Consider the following 15791-nt stretch of genomic DNA (forward strand, 5'->3'; position numbering starts at 1 on the left):
AACCTGAAATTGTACTGGCCACATTCTCTGACCACGAGGCAATAAACCAGAAACTTCCCAATGTTTAGGTAACAAAACCCAACCCTGAAGAACCCCAAAACTGTCCTAAATAAATTTCTTTTAAAGTTTATTATTTTTTTTAGTCATCCCTACGCTGAACGCGATGCTCGAACCCACGACTCCGAGATCAAGAGTCCCTCACTCTTCTGACGGAGCCAGCCGGGTGCCCCTGTCCTAAATAAGTTTTTGATCAATGGGAAAATCCAAATTGTAAACTTCAAATGACTATAAACAGACAATGAGAATAGGGCCACAGCAAAACCTGAAGTGCTGATAACACCAGGTGACTGAGTACTGATGAGTAGTCAGGCGTGGTGCCAGAGACACGTCATACTTTGTCTTACATAATCCTCATGATAAGCACAGCACGGTGCTTCTGTTGTAAAGTAGGCACTCAGCAAATATGGGCAGAATGAGTGTATGTGGCTCAGAGAGACTGAGTAACTTGCCTAAGACCACACAGCAGGGAGCGGTCAAGCCGGGACTTGCACTCGGGCTTGTCAGACTCCAATTCTCGCACTTGTAATCACCATGTCGCCTCACCGACGGGACTGATGCAGTACGCAGAGGGGATGGGCCAAGAGTTAAGCTGGCTTTATCCCAAACCAGCTTTCTGGGGCCTTTCACGTACCCGTGTAATATTTCTCCCTTTGTCCCGTCTCTCCTTTTTCCCTTCACAACAAAGAGGTACGGAGTACTCACTTTACACTAGGCATCGTTGCATATGCTGGGGGTTCAGTTGGGAGAGGTAAGCAGTGAGCGCGTCAGCCGATAAACGCACAAATCTAGGTAGCGATGAGTTGTGAAGAAAAATAGAATGAGTTTAGGAGCTAGAGTAACAGCCGTTGAGGACGACTTCCACTAGGGAGGCCAGGGAAGGCCTCTCTGCAGCAGCGGCGGCCGGGAAAGAAGGGGGGTTGGGGAAGCAGAGTGTTGCAGTGCAGACAGCAGCATGTGCAAAGGCCCTGCGGAGACCAGCATGGCCCGTGGAAGGCACGGCAGAGAGGTGGAGTGGTCCGAGCTGAAGAGGTGAAGAGGGAGCTGACCCCAAGATTTGGACCCGGTGAAGGGATGAGGGGGCCATTTATCAAAGTGAGGAAGCAGGGGGAGGCAGGAGTGGGGCAGGGCTGGGAGAGGGAGGGGAGTCGAGAAGAGAGGAGAGAGGCTCAGAGACGGGCAAGAGGAGGACGGGCCAGCACGGGGTCTCCGGGCAAGGTGGAGGAAGACCAGGACAGCGTGAGTCCTGGAGGCCAAGGCCATGTTTCAGGGAGGGCAGCTCTGTTAAATGCTCCCGAGACGGAGAGAACTGACCGCTGGGGTCTGGCAAGATTATCTCGACGAGGGCACTTCCACTGGGGTGGTGGAGACATGAAATGGAGAAAGGGTGACCAAGACATTGGAGGGACAAATTCAACATCAAAGACCGAGACACAAATAGAAGAAAAGGAATTTGCAGGCAACCGTCATGATGAGAAACCCCGGTAGCAAGATGGGGCGTTTCTTTTCCGGAAAGACAAGAACTAGGATTGCTGGCCAAGGATGGCAAGGTGCTGCCATCTGGGGAGAGAAGCCGTATGAAATGATAACTTCAGAGGGACGGCCGGGCAGAGCTGAGAGCCTCCCTGTGACTCAGCGCGGCAGACTCACCCCGAGATCCGGCCCCGGAGTCTCTCTCCAGCCATGCGCAGCAACTCGGGCAAACCCCCACAGCGGGTGGAGCCTGGTTCAGACACACCTGGGGTTTTGCCAGCAAGATGGAGGGAGAGGCCAGGAGAACTGGGAGTGTCTGCATTGGGATGGATGGGTGTACCCGGGGCGAAGTCAGACATGAAGACCCGCAGAGGGTGGGGGACAGTGACCTCGTGGAACTGAGGGTAGCAGAGAGGGCACTGGGAGAATGGAGAGCGGCGGGGTGCTTGAAATCAGGAGGCTGGGAGTAGCGCGGCTCCTGATAACACCAGGGCCCTAGGGCTCGGCCTTTGGAGTGTGTGGCTGGGGTGGGGAGAGGTGCACAGGGGACAGGGATCTGGTGGGGTGCTGGGCGGATTGCAGAAGTGGCTGTCTTGGTCTACACGGATGAAGACATGCCTCACGGTGGAGAAGTGAACATCAGCCAAATGCTCGAGGTCTCCACCAAGTGCATAGACGCCGGAAGATGCTTGCAAGCGGCGGGGATGATGGATGACACTCAGCCTGCTGGTGTGTGCTTCAAAGAGCCTGGGGTTTTGAAGGAAAGGGAAATTTTTTGGAAGCCAGAGCAGGGAGGAAGAAAGACACCTGCCTCACCTCAGGATATGTGGAATGTGGGAGAGACCACAACAGTCTCCTCCAAGAGTTGCAGAGCCAAGTTTCCATGAGATCAAGAGGGCAGAGGCCATACGGAGGGCGGAGTCGGGTGGTTTGGGGCAGGGTTGGGGGAGGGTAGGAGATCGTCACTCGGGGATAAGCCCAGGGGACAACGGATGCCCTGGCCCATGTGGACCAGAGCTAGAAGGCATGCTATCCTTCTGAAAGGTGGGGGACTCGCTGTCTCGGCTTGGTCTCTACGGCACGTTGCTATAATAATGATGGCAATGCAGAGCATCTACCGAATCCTCTCTACGCCGAAGACCCTTCTCGGCATTTACACGCACGAGACCGTCCCGTTACTGTCCCCCTTTGGCAGGCGGGGAACCAGGCACAGAGAGGGTGGGTAACTTGCCCAAGATCCTAAGCTAAGAAGTGGGGAGCCTGGATTTGAACTCAGGCATCTGATCCTTACCTAAACCTTTTCTTTTTTTTTTTTTAATTTTAAGAAGGTATTTTGTTCTTTTTTCTTTTCTTTTTTTTTTTTATGGAATGTAACTTTATTAACTGGGTTTGAAATTTTAGCATATTTAAAATTACCACACTCCTTGTAGAAATCCCTATTTGACCAGATATTTTACTTTTTAAAATATCTGCTTCAGGGGCACCAGGCTAGCTCAGTCAGTAGAGATGTGACTCTTGATCTTGGGGTCATGAGTTCGAGGTCACGTTGGGTGTGGTGCCTTGAACTCTCTCATTCAGAGATCCTGTTCTTGGTCTTGTCTCTGTTCTGAGTCTTTTTTTTTTTTTTTTTTTTTTTTGAGACAGAGAGAATGAGAGACAGAGAGCATGAGAGGGAGGAGGGTCAGAGGGAGAAGCAGACTCCCTGCTGAGCAGGGAGCCCGATGCGGGACTCGATCCCGGGACTCCAGGATCATGACCTGAGCCGAAGGCAGTCGCTTAACCAACTGAGCCACCCAGGCGCCCTCTGTTCTGAGTCTTGATCATCAGGTTCTCTTTTTCTCTGGACATGGAATCTGGATCTCCGATTTTGAAACCAAATTTGGACTCTTGACTCTGGAATGCCAATTTCTTTAGCAAGTTGCTCTCTGGTATCAATGCCAGGATAAGGGTTGTTCATAAATGCCTCGATGAGGGTGTGTAATTGTGAAGAAGTGTAGCTGGTACGACACCGTCTGTCTTCTCTACTTTGAATCTCCTCTTCAGAGTGATCTTGGTCTTGACTTGATTCTAAGTCCTCATCGGGTTCTGATTTTTTCTGGCACTGGTGCCTAGCGCTTCAATTCTGAAACCAAATCTGGATTCTGGACTCATCAGTGTTGATTTCTAAAGCGAGTCTTTGTTTGGTAGCATAACCTGGGTAAGGATTTTGGTGAAATGCCTTGATGAGGATTTTCAATTGATCTTCTGTGAATTTGGTGCGGCTGCGTCTCTGATTCATTGTTATGGTCTTGTTTGGAGAGTTGTCTTGGGCCATGTTGGAAGAGAGTTCTGAAGTCTAAGGATCAGCGGTATTTTGTTCTTATTTATTTTTTTAATGTAAGCTCTACACCCACTGTGGGGCTCGAACTCACGATGCCAAGATCAAGAGTCACAGGGTCCTCTGACGGAGCCAGCCAGGCGCCCCGAAGAAGGTATTTTATTTCACCTAATGTATCCAACATGTAATCAATATAAAATGTTATCGATAAGATATCTTATCATTTGTAATCAATAGAAGAGGCGCTGTACTCACTCCCAAGGCTTGGCTCTCGTTGCATTCCGTTCCACGTCCCGCTGTCTCAGCGAGGCGGGCAGTGCCCGGTGGGGGTGGCGATCTTTCGGGGGAGCTCACCCATCCAACTCCGGGAGCCTCCCGGAAATCCCTCCACGTATTTCAAAGAAAAATTGGCAGAAGTGTTGGTGATTCTTTGCATGGCCAATCATGAAGGAGAAAAGGGCTCTCATACGTAAGCCGTTCCTGTCTGTTCTGGGAAGTTGTGTGGTTTTCCAAGAATCAGTTTGGGGTAGTGGTTCAAAGCCCATATTCAAGAGCTGGGCTCCCTGATTTGTTTCCAGGTTCCCTTGCTTCACCGTGGTTAAGTGACGACCTCCCCGTGCCTCAGTTTCCTCATCTGTGAAATGGGGGATACTAACAATACCTACTGGTTTGTGACGAAGATTACATTTATTCGTATATGTAAATGAAGTGCTCAGAAAACACTCGGACACGAGTAAGCCCTGTGTGCATATCTGCACTTTGCACTTTCTGTGCCAGCCCAACAGAGCATGGCTCTCGGAAGAGATTCTCCAGGGTCTGGTCTGAATCTGCCTGGGTTCAAACCAGGTCTGTCTAAACCCAGGACTCATGGCCTGCCTCCAGCTGTTGGTTGAACAACTAGACAAGCCTTACCCTCCAGGGTCCACTTTTCCCCCAGTACAGCAGGGAGGGATCTCTTCCTAAAATTCCTTTAGTAAATGCCGAGTGGCTAGTCTGTCCTGGGCGTGGTGCGAGGGCATGGTTCTAAAGAAGACAGACCGGTCTCCCCTTTCGTGGAATTTACTTTTTCAAGTGTGTTGAAGGATAAATTGTAAATAAATAAATAATGTAAACAAATAAATAATAAGGCAACTGGGATAAGCGCTCAGGGAAAATGGAGGTGTGACATGATGGAGAGGGATGGGGATAAAAAAGCCTCATCTCATTCTAAACTCTAACAGTACTGAACTCCTTGTAGTTTCTCCCAAACCCCTTACTTACTTTTGCCCCAGGGCCTTTGCACATGCTACTACCATCTTTTCTCTTCTTTACCTGGCTAACCCCTACTTGTCCTTCAGGTCACTGCTTAGATGTCATTTCTTCCAGGAAGCCTCTCCCCTGATACCTCAAGGCTGTCTTAAGTGCCTCCTCTGTGTCTCTAAGAGTCTGGAACTTCTCATCACCACACCAGTCACACTGTACTAGAACTTCCTGGTGACTTCTCCGTGTCTTCCAGGCCTCCCTCCAAGCCTGTGACTTTCAGATGTTTGACCATGGTCTACAGTAAAGAACACATCTCATATCATGATGCAGCACACACACGCACACTGAACATATATGGTAGATGTAAGTGAAGCAAATGTCTCACAAAATAATATTCACTCTCATGACACATGATACACCTAATAGTTTTATTCTATTCTATTTCATTTAAAAAAAAAAAAGAATGCTGTTTGAGGCCCACTAAATTGACTTTATGACCTACACAAAATCTCATAAATCTGCATTTTGAAAATCTTTCTTTTTAAGATTTTCCTAATTTATTTGTCAGAGAGAGAGAGCACAAGCAGGGGGAATGGGAGAGGAAGAAACAGGGTCCCCACTGAGCAGGGAGCTCAATGCGGGGCTCGATCCCAGGACCCTGAGATCATGACCTGAGCTGAAGGCAGATGCTTAACCAACTGAGCCACCCAGGCACCCCGAAAATCTTCTCTTTTAAGTTTACTTATCTATTTACGTAATCTCTATGCCCAACGTGGGGGCCTCGAACTAACGACCCTGAGATCAAGAGTCACGCATTCTTTCCAACTAAGCCAGCCAGGCGCCCCTGCATTTTTAAAAATCTTGCCCTGGGGCGCCTGGGTGGCTCAGTTGGTTAAGCATCTGCCTTCAGGTCATTCAGCTCAGGTCATGATCTCCCGGTCCTGGCTTCAAGCCCCACATCCCATCGGGCTCCCTGCTCAGCGGGGAATCTGCTTCTCCCTCTCCCTCTGCTGCTCCCCCTGCTCATGCTCTCTCGAATAAATAAGATAAAATCTTAAAAAAAGGTTAAAGAATATCTTGCCCTAGCCAGAGGTCAGAGTACTTCTTCTACGAAGAGCCTGTTAGAGGATATTTTAGGCTCTGTAGGGCCGTAGGGTTTCTGTCGCAAGTACAGTATTCAAAACCCAGCTGTTTGTATCATGAAAGTCGCCCCAGACAATACATAAATAAATAGCTGTGGGGTCTATTTTGATATAAATTGATGGACACCGCAATTTGAATTTCATATAATTTTCACATCACAGAATCTTCTTCTTTTGGTTTCTTAGCTTGCCGCTCATCCAAAAGCAGGCGGAGGGCTGGGTCGGGCTAGAGGCCACGGTTTACGGACCCCTGCCACTGACCGTAAGCTTCACGGAGGCAGGGACACTGTCTGTCTGTTTCCCCCATCACATCTCTCAAGTACCACACAAAGCCTTGCTTGCATTCACTCAGTGTTTAGTGAGTGAATTATTAAAGGCAACGATTTGTAAATTAAACATTTTTATTACACAAGTACTGCGTGCTCATGGAAGAAAAATGAGCAACACAGATAAACCAGAAGAGCAAGCAAATCCTCAGTAATCCTGCCACTCAGAGATAACCATATCCTTTCCTACTTTTTGTGCAGTAGATGCCAGGAATGCAGGGAAAGGTTATTTTCTGGCCAAGGGAGGGGTAAAAAGTTTTCTTTACCCTCGATTCACCAGGGACCTGGGCTTCCCTTTTATGGTCTTAGGAGATATACAGGGCGCTCTGAGAACTTTGCGCAGGGGTTGTCTACCCTTATCAGGGAGTCAGGGAAGTTCTCCTTTCCTAAGGAAGTGATGTTTAGGCTGAGACGACATCGGTTGAGCAAGAAAATGGGGAAGTTCCATGATGAGAGAGCACTGCGTCTATTTAGAGGCATCTGGCTGGAGGGTAGAGAGGGGGTGGCAAGTGGCATGAGATCAGCTGCAGAAGTTGGCACAGACCACAGTAGAAGTGTCTTCCCATCTAGATCTAATTACCAGCTTACAGGAACGAAGGAAGATAAATGAGGAAATTAAAAAACAAAACAAAAAACCCCCAAAACAAAAAAACACAGCACAAAACATCCCGAGGAAGCCATCAGCCAGATCCAGAATGAGGAAGATTCTACAGGACGAAGATTCTGTTTCCCATCGAACCGGTGACATGGAAACCAAGAAGAAAGAAAAGGGAGGGAATTCCCTCACAGATTAAAGAGATCGAAGGGACAACAACAGCCAAAGCCACCTGTGGACCTTGTTTATTTCTTGGAACAAATCAGCTGTAAAAGCCGCCTTTGAGATAATCAAAGACATTTGAATGTGAACTGGGTGTCGTAAGATATTAGAGAGTACTTGCTGATTTTGTTGGGTACGACATCTGTGACGAGCCCTTGTTAGTTATAGATGCACGTGAGATGATGAATGTCTAGACTGTGCTCGCAAACACTCCGGAAAGAAGCTGGGGGGCGGGGGTGTGATCTTGCGATAGATAGTATTTGGTCTTTGTCCCAGTTTCTGGCACGGTGCTTCTCAAAATCTTGGAATTTCCCGAGTAATAGGGGAGCGAGGAGGGTTTTATGTTACTCACACTAAGGCCTTTTCCACCGTCCCTGAGTGTGTGCCAAAGAGGGGACTTTTGGTGGCCGCTGGGTGGCTTTGGGATTATTCCCCAGGAATAACGTCCTGCGTGTCTGGATTGCATGCAACCACCTGTGGTGGTTTAAGAGGAAGCTGTGGGTCCTGCGTCCACCCAGTTCTACCCTGCAGCATTTAAAGCCAAGGATATTGCCCTTAAGTTAGTCTCTTTCACACTCCACTTTTTTTTTTTTAAAGATTTTATTTATTTGATACATAGAGAAAGAGAGAGAGCCAAGCAGGGGGGAGCGGTAGGCAGAGGGAGAAGCAGGCTTCCCGCTGAGCAGGGAGCCCAATGCGGGGCTCGATTCCAGGACCCTGGGATCATGACCTGAGCCGAAGGCAGATGCTTAACTGACTGAGCCACCCAGGCACCCTCACAATCCACTTTTAAAAAGGTTCTCCAGGAAGTTGATGATACCAATCTACAAAATGGGGCAACTCTTTCATGCTATACCCGCTGGTGTCTGGTTTCAGTAATTCTGTGGTTTTGCACCCCACCCCCACATTGACAGCCTTCTCGGTGACTCTCTGTGGCCATCTCTGAGGCTAGCAGCCGAAGCTTAGGCTGACCAAAACCTGAGCTCCGTCTAGCACCAAAGCCCAAACTAGAACTCTTTTTAAATCTTATTTTAGCCATTACAGATAATCACCAAGGGATGGTGTGTTTCCCATTTTTCTTACTAGTTTCCATTTCCTTAGGCAACCAGGGAACTAGCTCCTTGGGAGTTGGGTCCAATTCTAAATTCCACCGGTCAGTTTACCTTGGGTAACTGAGTGCGGACCTCTCTGCTGTTCACAGCGGGAGTGAGCGCGTGGCCACCCGGGAAGGTAAGGGCTCCTCATCCCTTACCCTTCCTCCTTTCTCTTCCCAAACCACATGTTTCTGTGAGCGAAGGCTAGTGTAGCTCACTTCCGACACTAATGATTAGCTGTTTTTACTACCGGCACTCTGACACCCAAAGTTGTGTGTGTGTGTGTGTGTGTGTGTTTCCCCACACCAACCGATTCTCCACCCGCCCAGATAGCGGCCTGTGGGGGCGAGAAATTGCTTGGCCAGTGCAGCTTCGCACCCAGGATGTCGTTCTCTTTAGTCAAGTCTCACACTAAGTACCCAGAATGAGCTTAATCCCCGAAGGCCGCCCCCACTTTAGATGCCAGGCACAAGTCCCGGGTCTCCGGTACTTCTGACCGACTGATTATAAATTGAGGGTTCCCGTGACCCCTCTGCAGGTCCACTAATTTACTAAAATGGTTCATGGCACTCAGGAACACAGTTTCCTATTACCAACTGAGGGATGGGCACATGGAAGAGATGCACAGGGCAAGGGGTGGGCAGTGGGGTGGGGTGGAGCCCCCACGCCCTCCCCAGCTGCACCACCCTCAGAACCCACCTCAGGGTGCTCACCAACACGGATGCTCTCTGAACCCCATTGGTTAGGGGTTTTTATGGCGGTTCTATTACGTAAGCGTGATTGATGAAATCCTGGCGGTTAACTTAGTCTCCAGCCCCCTCGCCACTCCTTGGCGGTTGAAAAGTGGGGTGAAAATTCCAGCACTCTACTCACACTATTACTAGCAGGCGGCCTCCATCGTGAAGTTCAATAGGGGTCCACCTAGGGTCACCTCATTAGCATAAACACAGGTATGGTTGGAAGGGCTTATGATGAATAACCCAAGACCCCTTTCACTAAGGAGATTCCAAGGGTTTCAGAAGCTCTTGTGCCAGGAACCTGGACAAGACCAAATATATACACATGTCTTCTTATGTCATAGATTCCCAAGAAGTAATAATAAAATAAGAAAAACGTTGATAATTGTTGAAGCTGAGAGACCGGTACATAGAGATTCATGATGCAGTCTCTGGGCTTTTCTGTGTATTTGGAAACTTCGACGCCCAAAATATTTATAATAAAAGAGAATGACAGAAAGGGAGAGAAGAACCTATAAGACATATAGCGCATTTATCAAAAGGAAGAAATTAACATCGACACCATACTGTTAGCTAAACCCTACAGATTTTATTTGGATTCCTCCTCCAGTTTTTCCGCTAATGTCCTTTTCCTGCCCCAGGATCCAATCCAGGAGACCACATCATAGTTAGATGTCACGTCTCCGTACTCCCTTCCAGTCTGTCAGTTTCTTGGGTCTTTTTTTGCCTTCGATGACTTTGGAACACTTTGGAAGAAGAGCAGCCAGGCATCTTGTAGACTGTCCCACAGTGTGGATTTGTCTGCTGTTTTCTCAGGGTCAGACCAAGGTTATGGATTTTTGGGAGGAATAGGAAGGTGATGTGGCTTTCTCACTGCAACATGTCAGGGAGCACATGATATCCCCGTGACTTACGCTCATTAACCTTCATCACTTGGTCAAGGTGGTGTCTGCCAAGTTTCTCCATTACTCTTCCCTTTCTGTACTTTAATGACTGAGTCACTAAACCCAGCCCACACTCAGGGGATTTTAAGAGTGGAGGAAAGTCACTGGAGGGATTTAAGCAGGTAAGTAATGTCCTAGAAAGAATTCTCTGCCGGACTCGTTGAGTGGGCAGTGAGAGCGGACATGAACTGGGCTTGAGTGACATTCGCAGTGGACTCAGCACAAGCTGGTTCTTCGTTGCATATGAGGATGAGAGAAGGACAAGGATGGCCCACGGGTGGGTGGCTGGGGGCCTTTCGCGGCCCCTAAACCAAGGCCTGTGCGCCCCCAGGAGCTCGTGTGCGTCCCCTGCCCGCTAGTGAGAAGTCCCTCTCCGCTCCTGGGTCTTGCCTTGCCTTGGGGCGGGCCCCTGAGGCCTACAGTGACTTACACACATACATCAGGAGTTTGGGATCACCAAGGAGGGTCGGAGTCGGAGCCGCAGGGAAGAGGGGACAGCCGTGGAGGGGCTGAAAGAAGCTGGAGGAAAATGAATCATCCCGAAATCCTTTTCCTCCCTCTACGTTTAACGACCCGGTTATGGGTGTGTAACCAGAGCGTCCGTGACTCGGTGGTTTCAAACAAGTACTTTTATTTACCTCTTCGAGCTCCGCCAACCGGCCTCCCCCGGGCCGTGAGCGTTTCGGTTCTCCCTCCCCGGGCGTGCGAGGGGGAGGGCTGGGCGGCCACACCTGAGCCCTCACCTGCGCCGGCGGGCCCCCCGCCCGGGTTTCTTCTCCCCTCGGCGCCTGCGGGCGGGGGCGGGGGGCGCGGCGGGGGTCGGGACCGGGGGCGCGGGCCCGTGCGCCGGGCGGGCCCCGCTCCCCTGCGGGGGCTTGTAGACCAGGTGGAAGATGAAGGCGTTGCAGTACCTGAGGGGGCGTGGCGCCTTCAGGGGCGGGGCTTCCGCGGGGCGGGGGCGGGGGTCGGGGGCAGGGCGGCGCGGGCTGAGCACGCCCCTGGGGATGGGAGAGTGGGAGCCAGATCCAGCCCGCCGTGTGCGCGCGGGGTGGAGGCCCGCGGGGGCGGGGGTCGCGGGGAGGGGGTCCCCGGAGGGCGGAGGACCCCGCGGGGGTCGCGGGTCCTTACCAGGGCATGCAGTTGTCGGCGGCTCGCAGGCGAAAGGGGGAGCGGAAGGGGTTGGGCCGCGGGGGGCTGGTGCCCCCTCCCGTGGCCACCGCCATGGTCTGGTCGTCCATCACACAGCCGTACTCGCTGCTCTCGGTGAAGAAGGCCGGGACTCGGAGGGACTGCGGTGGGCGCGGGCCTCTGACTCTGGGAGCGGCGCCTCCGCCCAGCCCCTCCCCAGGCGCCAGGGGCGCAGACGGGGGTGGAAACCGGGGACCCAGACAGACAGGGAGGGAGGCACGAGGCGGGCGGACAGACAGACAGACAGGGTCGGGAGGGCCCTGGGCGCGCCCCGGGTCTGGAGCAGAGGGTGGGAAGAAGCAGCTATCGGAGAAGGGGGGTGGGGTGGAGGCAGGAGGGGAGAGCAGGTCCCTTTTGGCCCATCCCCCACCTGTAGCCGGGGCAGCGAGCTCAGCCAAGTGTCCTTGAGACCGAAGCCGGAGTTAAATCCTGCAGACCGAGGGAGAGCGGGAGAGCGTGCAGAAGCTGTCGCCCTCGGCCTTCTCCCAGGTCCCCACACTCCTACCCCAGGCTCTTACCGATAACCAGGTCGGGTTTGGGCCCCTGGAGCAGGTGGTAGGGCCGTGCAGACACCTTGATCTGCAGGTCCCTGCGGCCCCCCTTCTCCTTAGTGCTGGAGCCGAGCCGCGTGGATACCCCGGAACCAGGACGGACAGACACCTCTGGGCCATCCTGGGGAGCCAGGAGCAGAGTGGAGACACCGCTGGAAGTTAGGGCACTGGGAGGCGCTAGGCAAGGGGAGAGCAGAAGGAAGGAGGACACCCCCCCCCCTCAGCCCTCACCCTCTGCAGGGTAAAATGCTGCTGGTCACTGTCAGGGGGCAGGCCGTCACCCACAAACTGCAGCTCCAGGGCCACGTGGGGGAGCAAGACCAGGAGCTCCTGAAGGACGGAGAGGACAGATCAGGGTCCCACCCCACGGCCAGCTCCACACCCAAATGCCCAACCTCGGGTCCCGGAGGGACTTACCCAAAACACCATGACCAGGTCGAACTCCTTCCCGGCTTCCACCACGTGGATTTTCAGTGATTGCTTGTTCTGGATGTTGAGCTCAGGGACTGGGTGAGAAGTTAGCCGCTTAAGAAGATGTCCTCCCTTCCTCTTGTCCCCCTCCAGCTCCCTGCCCCCCTCGGTCCCGCCGCTCTGCTCTCCTTACAGGACTGGGGCACCAGGTGGGTGATGACGTAATACACAGTCAATGGGTAGGTGAGAAGCACGGCCATGGGGGAGTCCAAGCTGAGGCCCCTCCACGTGTAGTAATCCTGCCACGAGCCTGGGGAGAGCGGGTTACTGGGGGACCTGGCCCCGGTCTGGACCCCAGCAGCCCCTTCCAGTCTAAGAGCCCCCTTTTTCTCAGCCGTTCAGACTGCTGGCGCTCCAGTCCCTGTCCCTACCTCTTGCCCCCTCAGGGCCCCTCCAGCTCACCAAAGACGCCCCTGGGTGGATCTGGGGGCACAGGAGGCATCAGGGCGGGCCCATCCCCCTGGAGAAGCTGGTAGGGATCTCCTGAAAGAATGGAAGGAAGAAGAGGATCCTGGGGTCAGGGAGACCCCCAGCCGGCACATCCCCTTCTTCCTTCCAAAGGAGCTGTATTCCCTGGAGCTGCAGCAAGAGGAATGGGAGGTTGCCTGTGGATGGGGCTTCCCAATGGGGTGGGCAGTGGTGACTACTTTGAGGATTGGGGAAAGGCCTGAAATGGCCACGGTGGTGGTAATGGAGTTGGGTGTGTACGTGGAGGGGTTATCTGGGGCCCGGACAACCGTTTTCTCCCCCATCCTTCCCTCTGCGCTAAGGGGCCCATGCCTGAAGAGAGGCCCCACGAACCACCAAGAAGAAGGCTCAGGGCTGGCGTGCTGCCTCGGGGGCGCCTCGGGGTGCCAGGGCCTGGAATCAGCATGCTGAGCTGGGTCCAGTAGCCGCGAGTGAGGCCCCGTGAGGCCAGAAAGGCCTCCTTGTTGAAGGTTTCACTGGTCACCTCTGGAGAGGGAGGAGGGGAGGGGGTGAGGGCCTGGGGGCTAGGACCCCAGACTATAGCTCTTCTCAGTTTCTCTCAAGGCCCCTGGGTCTGAAGCTGGTTCTAGGCCTGGAGAGAACCAACATTTCCGAGCGTCTACAGTAGAGCAGACACCACCGAACCCACGGGATCCTTGTGACAATTCCCCGGGGTTTAGCGTTGGTTAATATACTCATTTTACAGATGAGGAAACTGAGGGTCTAAAAATTCAAGTGATTAGTTCATGGTCCCCAGTTACCGGCAGAGCTGGGCAGCAAGTGCATGCACCCCTGTTCCCGAATCCCCTGAGCTCTCTCAGGGACGCAGGCCCCTTGCACTCCTCAGCTCCAGACCCTGTCTTCAGCCCCAGGGCTCTGACCCCCAGCCCTAAACCCCCAGCATCCGGGCCTCGCTCCTGCGGTCCGGCCCCAAGCACTTCTCCTGCAGGCCCGGGACCCTGCACCCAGGCGCCCAGCCCCGGTCCCAAACCCCTGTCTCAGTCCCGCCCACCCCCCAGCCCCATGGCCTTGTGGTACCTGCGGTGTAGGTAAAAGGCAGACTTGCCAGCTCCCCGGCCCGCTCCATGAAGCCCGCAAGCCTTGGGCACCAAAATCGGTGGCTCACGTCATCTGGGCATCGGCGCCAGTCGGCCCTGAGACAAGCCTCTCCACAGTACAAGACGGCACTACACTGGGGGCTGGGGTCACAGGGGGTGGTGGGCACCCAGCGTTCATCTCTGCAGGTCCTCGGCCTGCTCTGTTTCCTACAGCTGCCCATGTATCATCCGGTCTGCTTTTCTGTACACTCTGGTCCTAACAGCTTGCTTTTCTCCCCATCGACTTCCCGGACCCTCACTCTGTCTGCTGCACCCCCCCCCACCAGCCAGCTTTCTCTGCTTGCCCGAGTGTTGGGGGTCCCCTCCCTCTCACTCCATCCTTCAGGCTGCTCACCAAGGTGTCAGCTTCACCTCAAAGCTATGCCTATGGCAGACATGGCAGGTTCGAGCCCGGAGGGAGGCAAACGTGAAGCCTGGCCGGGGACCCCACGTCCGCATCGGCGTCTTGGCTAACTTCACGCCCAGCCTCGGGACCAGACGCTCCAAGTCTCTGAATGCGGGTGGAGACTGTCAGGCTGGGGGGCTCAGGGGTCCAGATCCCTAGGCCTCCCCAACCTCAGATACCAGGTTTTTGTACCGATGCAGCTGGGCGTCTCCCACGGTGAGCTGTCGGGGCTTTCGAGGGTCTCCGGAGCCCATGGGGCAGGCCATGCTGTGGCAGAGGAGAGCATAGGCCCGAGGAACCAGGTTCTCGGTCCCTGAGCTCTTGCCTGCACTCCCCTGGGTTCCATCCATTAGCAGGTCAATGCCCAAGATGGTGCCATGTTCATCGGTCACCAGTAAGAGGCAGGAGAGGTGCAAGGGGGCAGCCTCTGGGAAAGAAGGGAAAAGTCAAGGGCGGGGAGCAGCAAAGATGGTCAGGGTCAGGAGTATGAACGTCATGCCTACAGGGGCTAGGCGGGTCAACTAAGTGAACCGAGGGGAGAGGGTAGAGAGGGGATGCCTCATCGGAAGGGGACGCCTGCTGCACAGTGCTGGGGTGTGTGTGGCCATGCAGAAGTGTGGACCTGCTGCTGGAACTTTCTGGAATTTTTTTCTGTCAATGTATAAATGTTGGCTCAAAAAAAACCCCAACAAAACGAAAAACATTGTGGGTCAATGAAAACACCTTTTCTGGCCAGACTGGCCTGTAGGCCACTGTTGGTGACTTCTGGCTAGGCTTCCTGGTAGAGGGGGTCTTCCAAAGGGCAGAAGGCCCAGCCGGGGGTTCTTACCACTTCTCCGCCCCTTCCTCCTCTCAGGGCCCGCTTCGTCCTCTGCCTTGTCCTCTCGGCAATCATCCTCGCCGCCTCCTGCCTCCTGCTCAGCCTCCTCTGTCTCCCCTGGAGGGTTTGCTTCCTGGGGGGACTCCCTGCTGGTGGGGGCTGGCTCCCCGTCCTCCTCTGGATCTACCTTCTCCATGCCTGCACCCTCCTCCTCTCCATTCTCTTCCTCCTCCTCCTCTGCTTCCTCCCCTTCCTCCAGGCTGACAAAACTGACATAGGGGCTTAGGTCTCGCAGGTGGAGTGGGGGCTCATCTCCCAGGAACCGGGCAACCCCCAGGCCTGGTCCAGGGCCTGGCTCTGCCCCTTGCCCCAGGCTGATGCCCACACTACGGTTGGGCAAGACATGGAGCACCCAAAGGGCAGGGTCCTGGGGCAGCCTTCTGATCTGAGCCTCCAGCTGGCGCCAGCGGCCCTCAAGGCGGGCCCCCCCAGGCCCACGCTCTGCTGCGAACTTTCGGAACCAGCCAAACAAGAGGGCAGCGAAATCAAGGAACTCATCGCGGTATCCAGACACAAACTCCATGTCTTCAGGGCCGCAGGTTCTGGGCCCAGACTGAGCAGAGGAAGGGATGTATGGTGAG

The 15791-nt window shown here is 53.7% G+C and overlaps 1 protein-coding gene and 1 pseudogene across 3 annotated transcripts; both read right to left on the minus strand.

Moving 5' to 3' along the window:
• Window positions 1-1703: 1703 nt before the first annotated feature.
• Window positions 1704-3844, minus strand: LOC110584498 (annotated as a pseudogene).
• Window positions 3845-10888: 7044 nt separating this feature from the next.
• Window positions 10889-15733, minus strand: ZMYND15 (zinc finger MYND-type containing 15). Of its 3 annotated transcripts, none has more exons than XM_021694773.1 (13): window positions 15160-15733; window positions 14523-14757; window positions 14280-14435; window positions 13866-14026; window positions 13161-13313; window positions 12762-12842; window positions 12493-12609; window positions 12306-12394; window positions 12120-12218; window positions 11856-12009; window positions 11708-11766; window positions 11278-11438; window positions 10889-11060 (listed from the first exon to the last, which is right to left on the minus strand). In XM_021694773.1, exons 1-13 carry the CDS (start codon window positions 15731-15733, stop codon window positions 10889-10891), a joined length of 2211 nt encoding a protein of 736 aa, XP_021550448.1. The 3 variants fall into 3 exon arrangements, with proteins under 3 accessions (XP_021550448.1, XP_021550447.1, XP_021550449.1); XM_021694772.1 differs by having other exon boundaries at window positions 11708-11802; XM_021694774.1 differs by lacking the exon at window positions 12493-12609.
• Between the last annotated feature and the right edge of the window lie 58 nt (window positions 15734-15791).

The sequence above is a fragment of the Neomonachus schauinslandi genome, chromosome 15 (assembly GCF_002201575.2).
Source record: "Neomonachus schauinslandi chromosome 15, ASM220157v2, whole genome shotgun sequence".
Lineage (NCBI taxonomy): Eukaryota > Metazoa > Chordata > Mammalia > Carnivora > Phocidae > Neomonachus > Neomonachus schauinslandi.

Excerpts from the sequence above, each read along its gene's own strand:
- ZMYND15 (XM_021694772.1), bottom strand. The coding sequence starts at position 15,733 with ATGGAGTTTGTGTCTGGATACCGCGATGAGTTCCTTGATTTCGCTGCC. Across the intron at positions 14,758-15,159 it reads GAGGAAGGGGCGGAGAAGTG|AGGCTGCCCCCTTGCACCTC; the intron begins GTAAGAACCCCC and ends CTTCTTTCCCAG. Across the intron at positions 11,439-11,707 it reads GCTCGCTGCCCCGGCTACAG|TCCCTCCGAGTCCCGGCCTT; the intron begins GTGGGGGATGGG and ends CGCCCACCGCAG.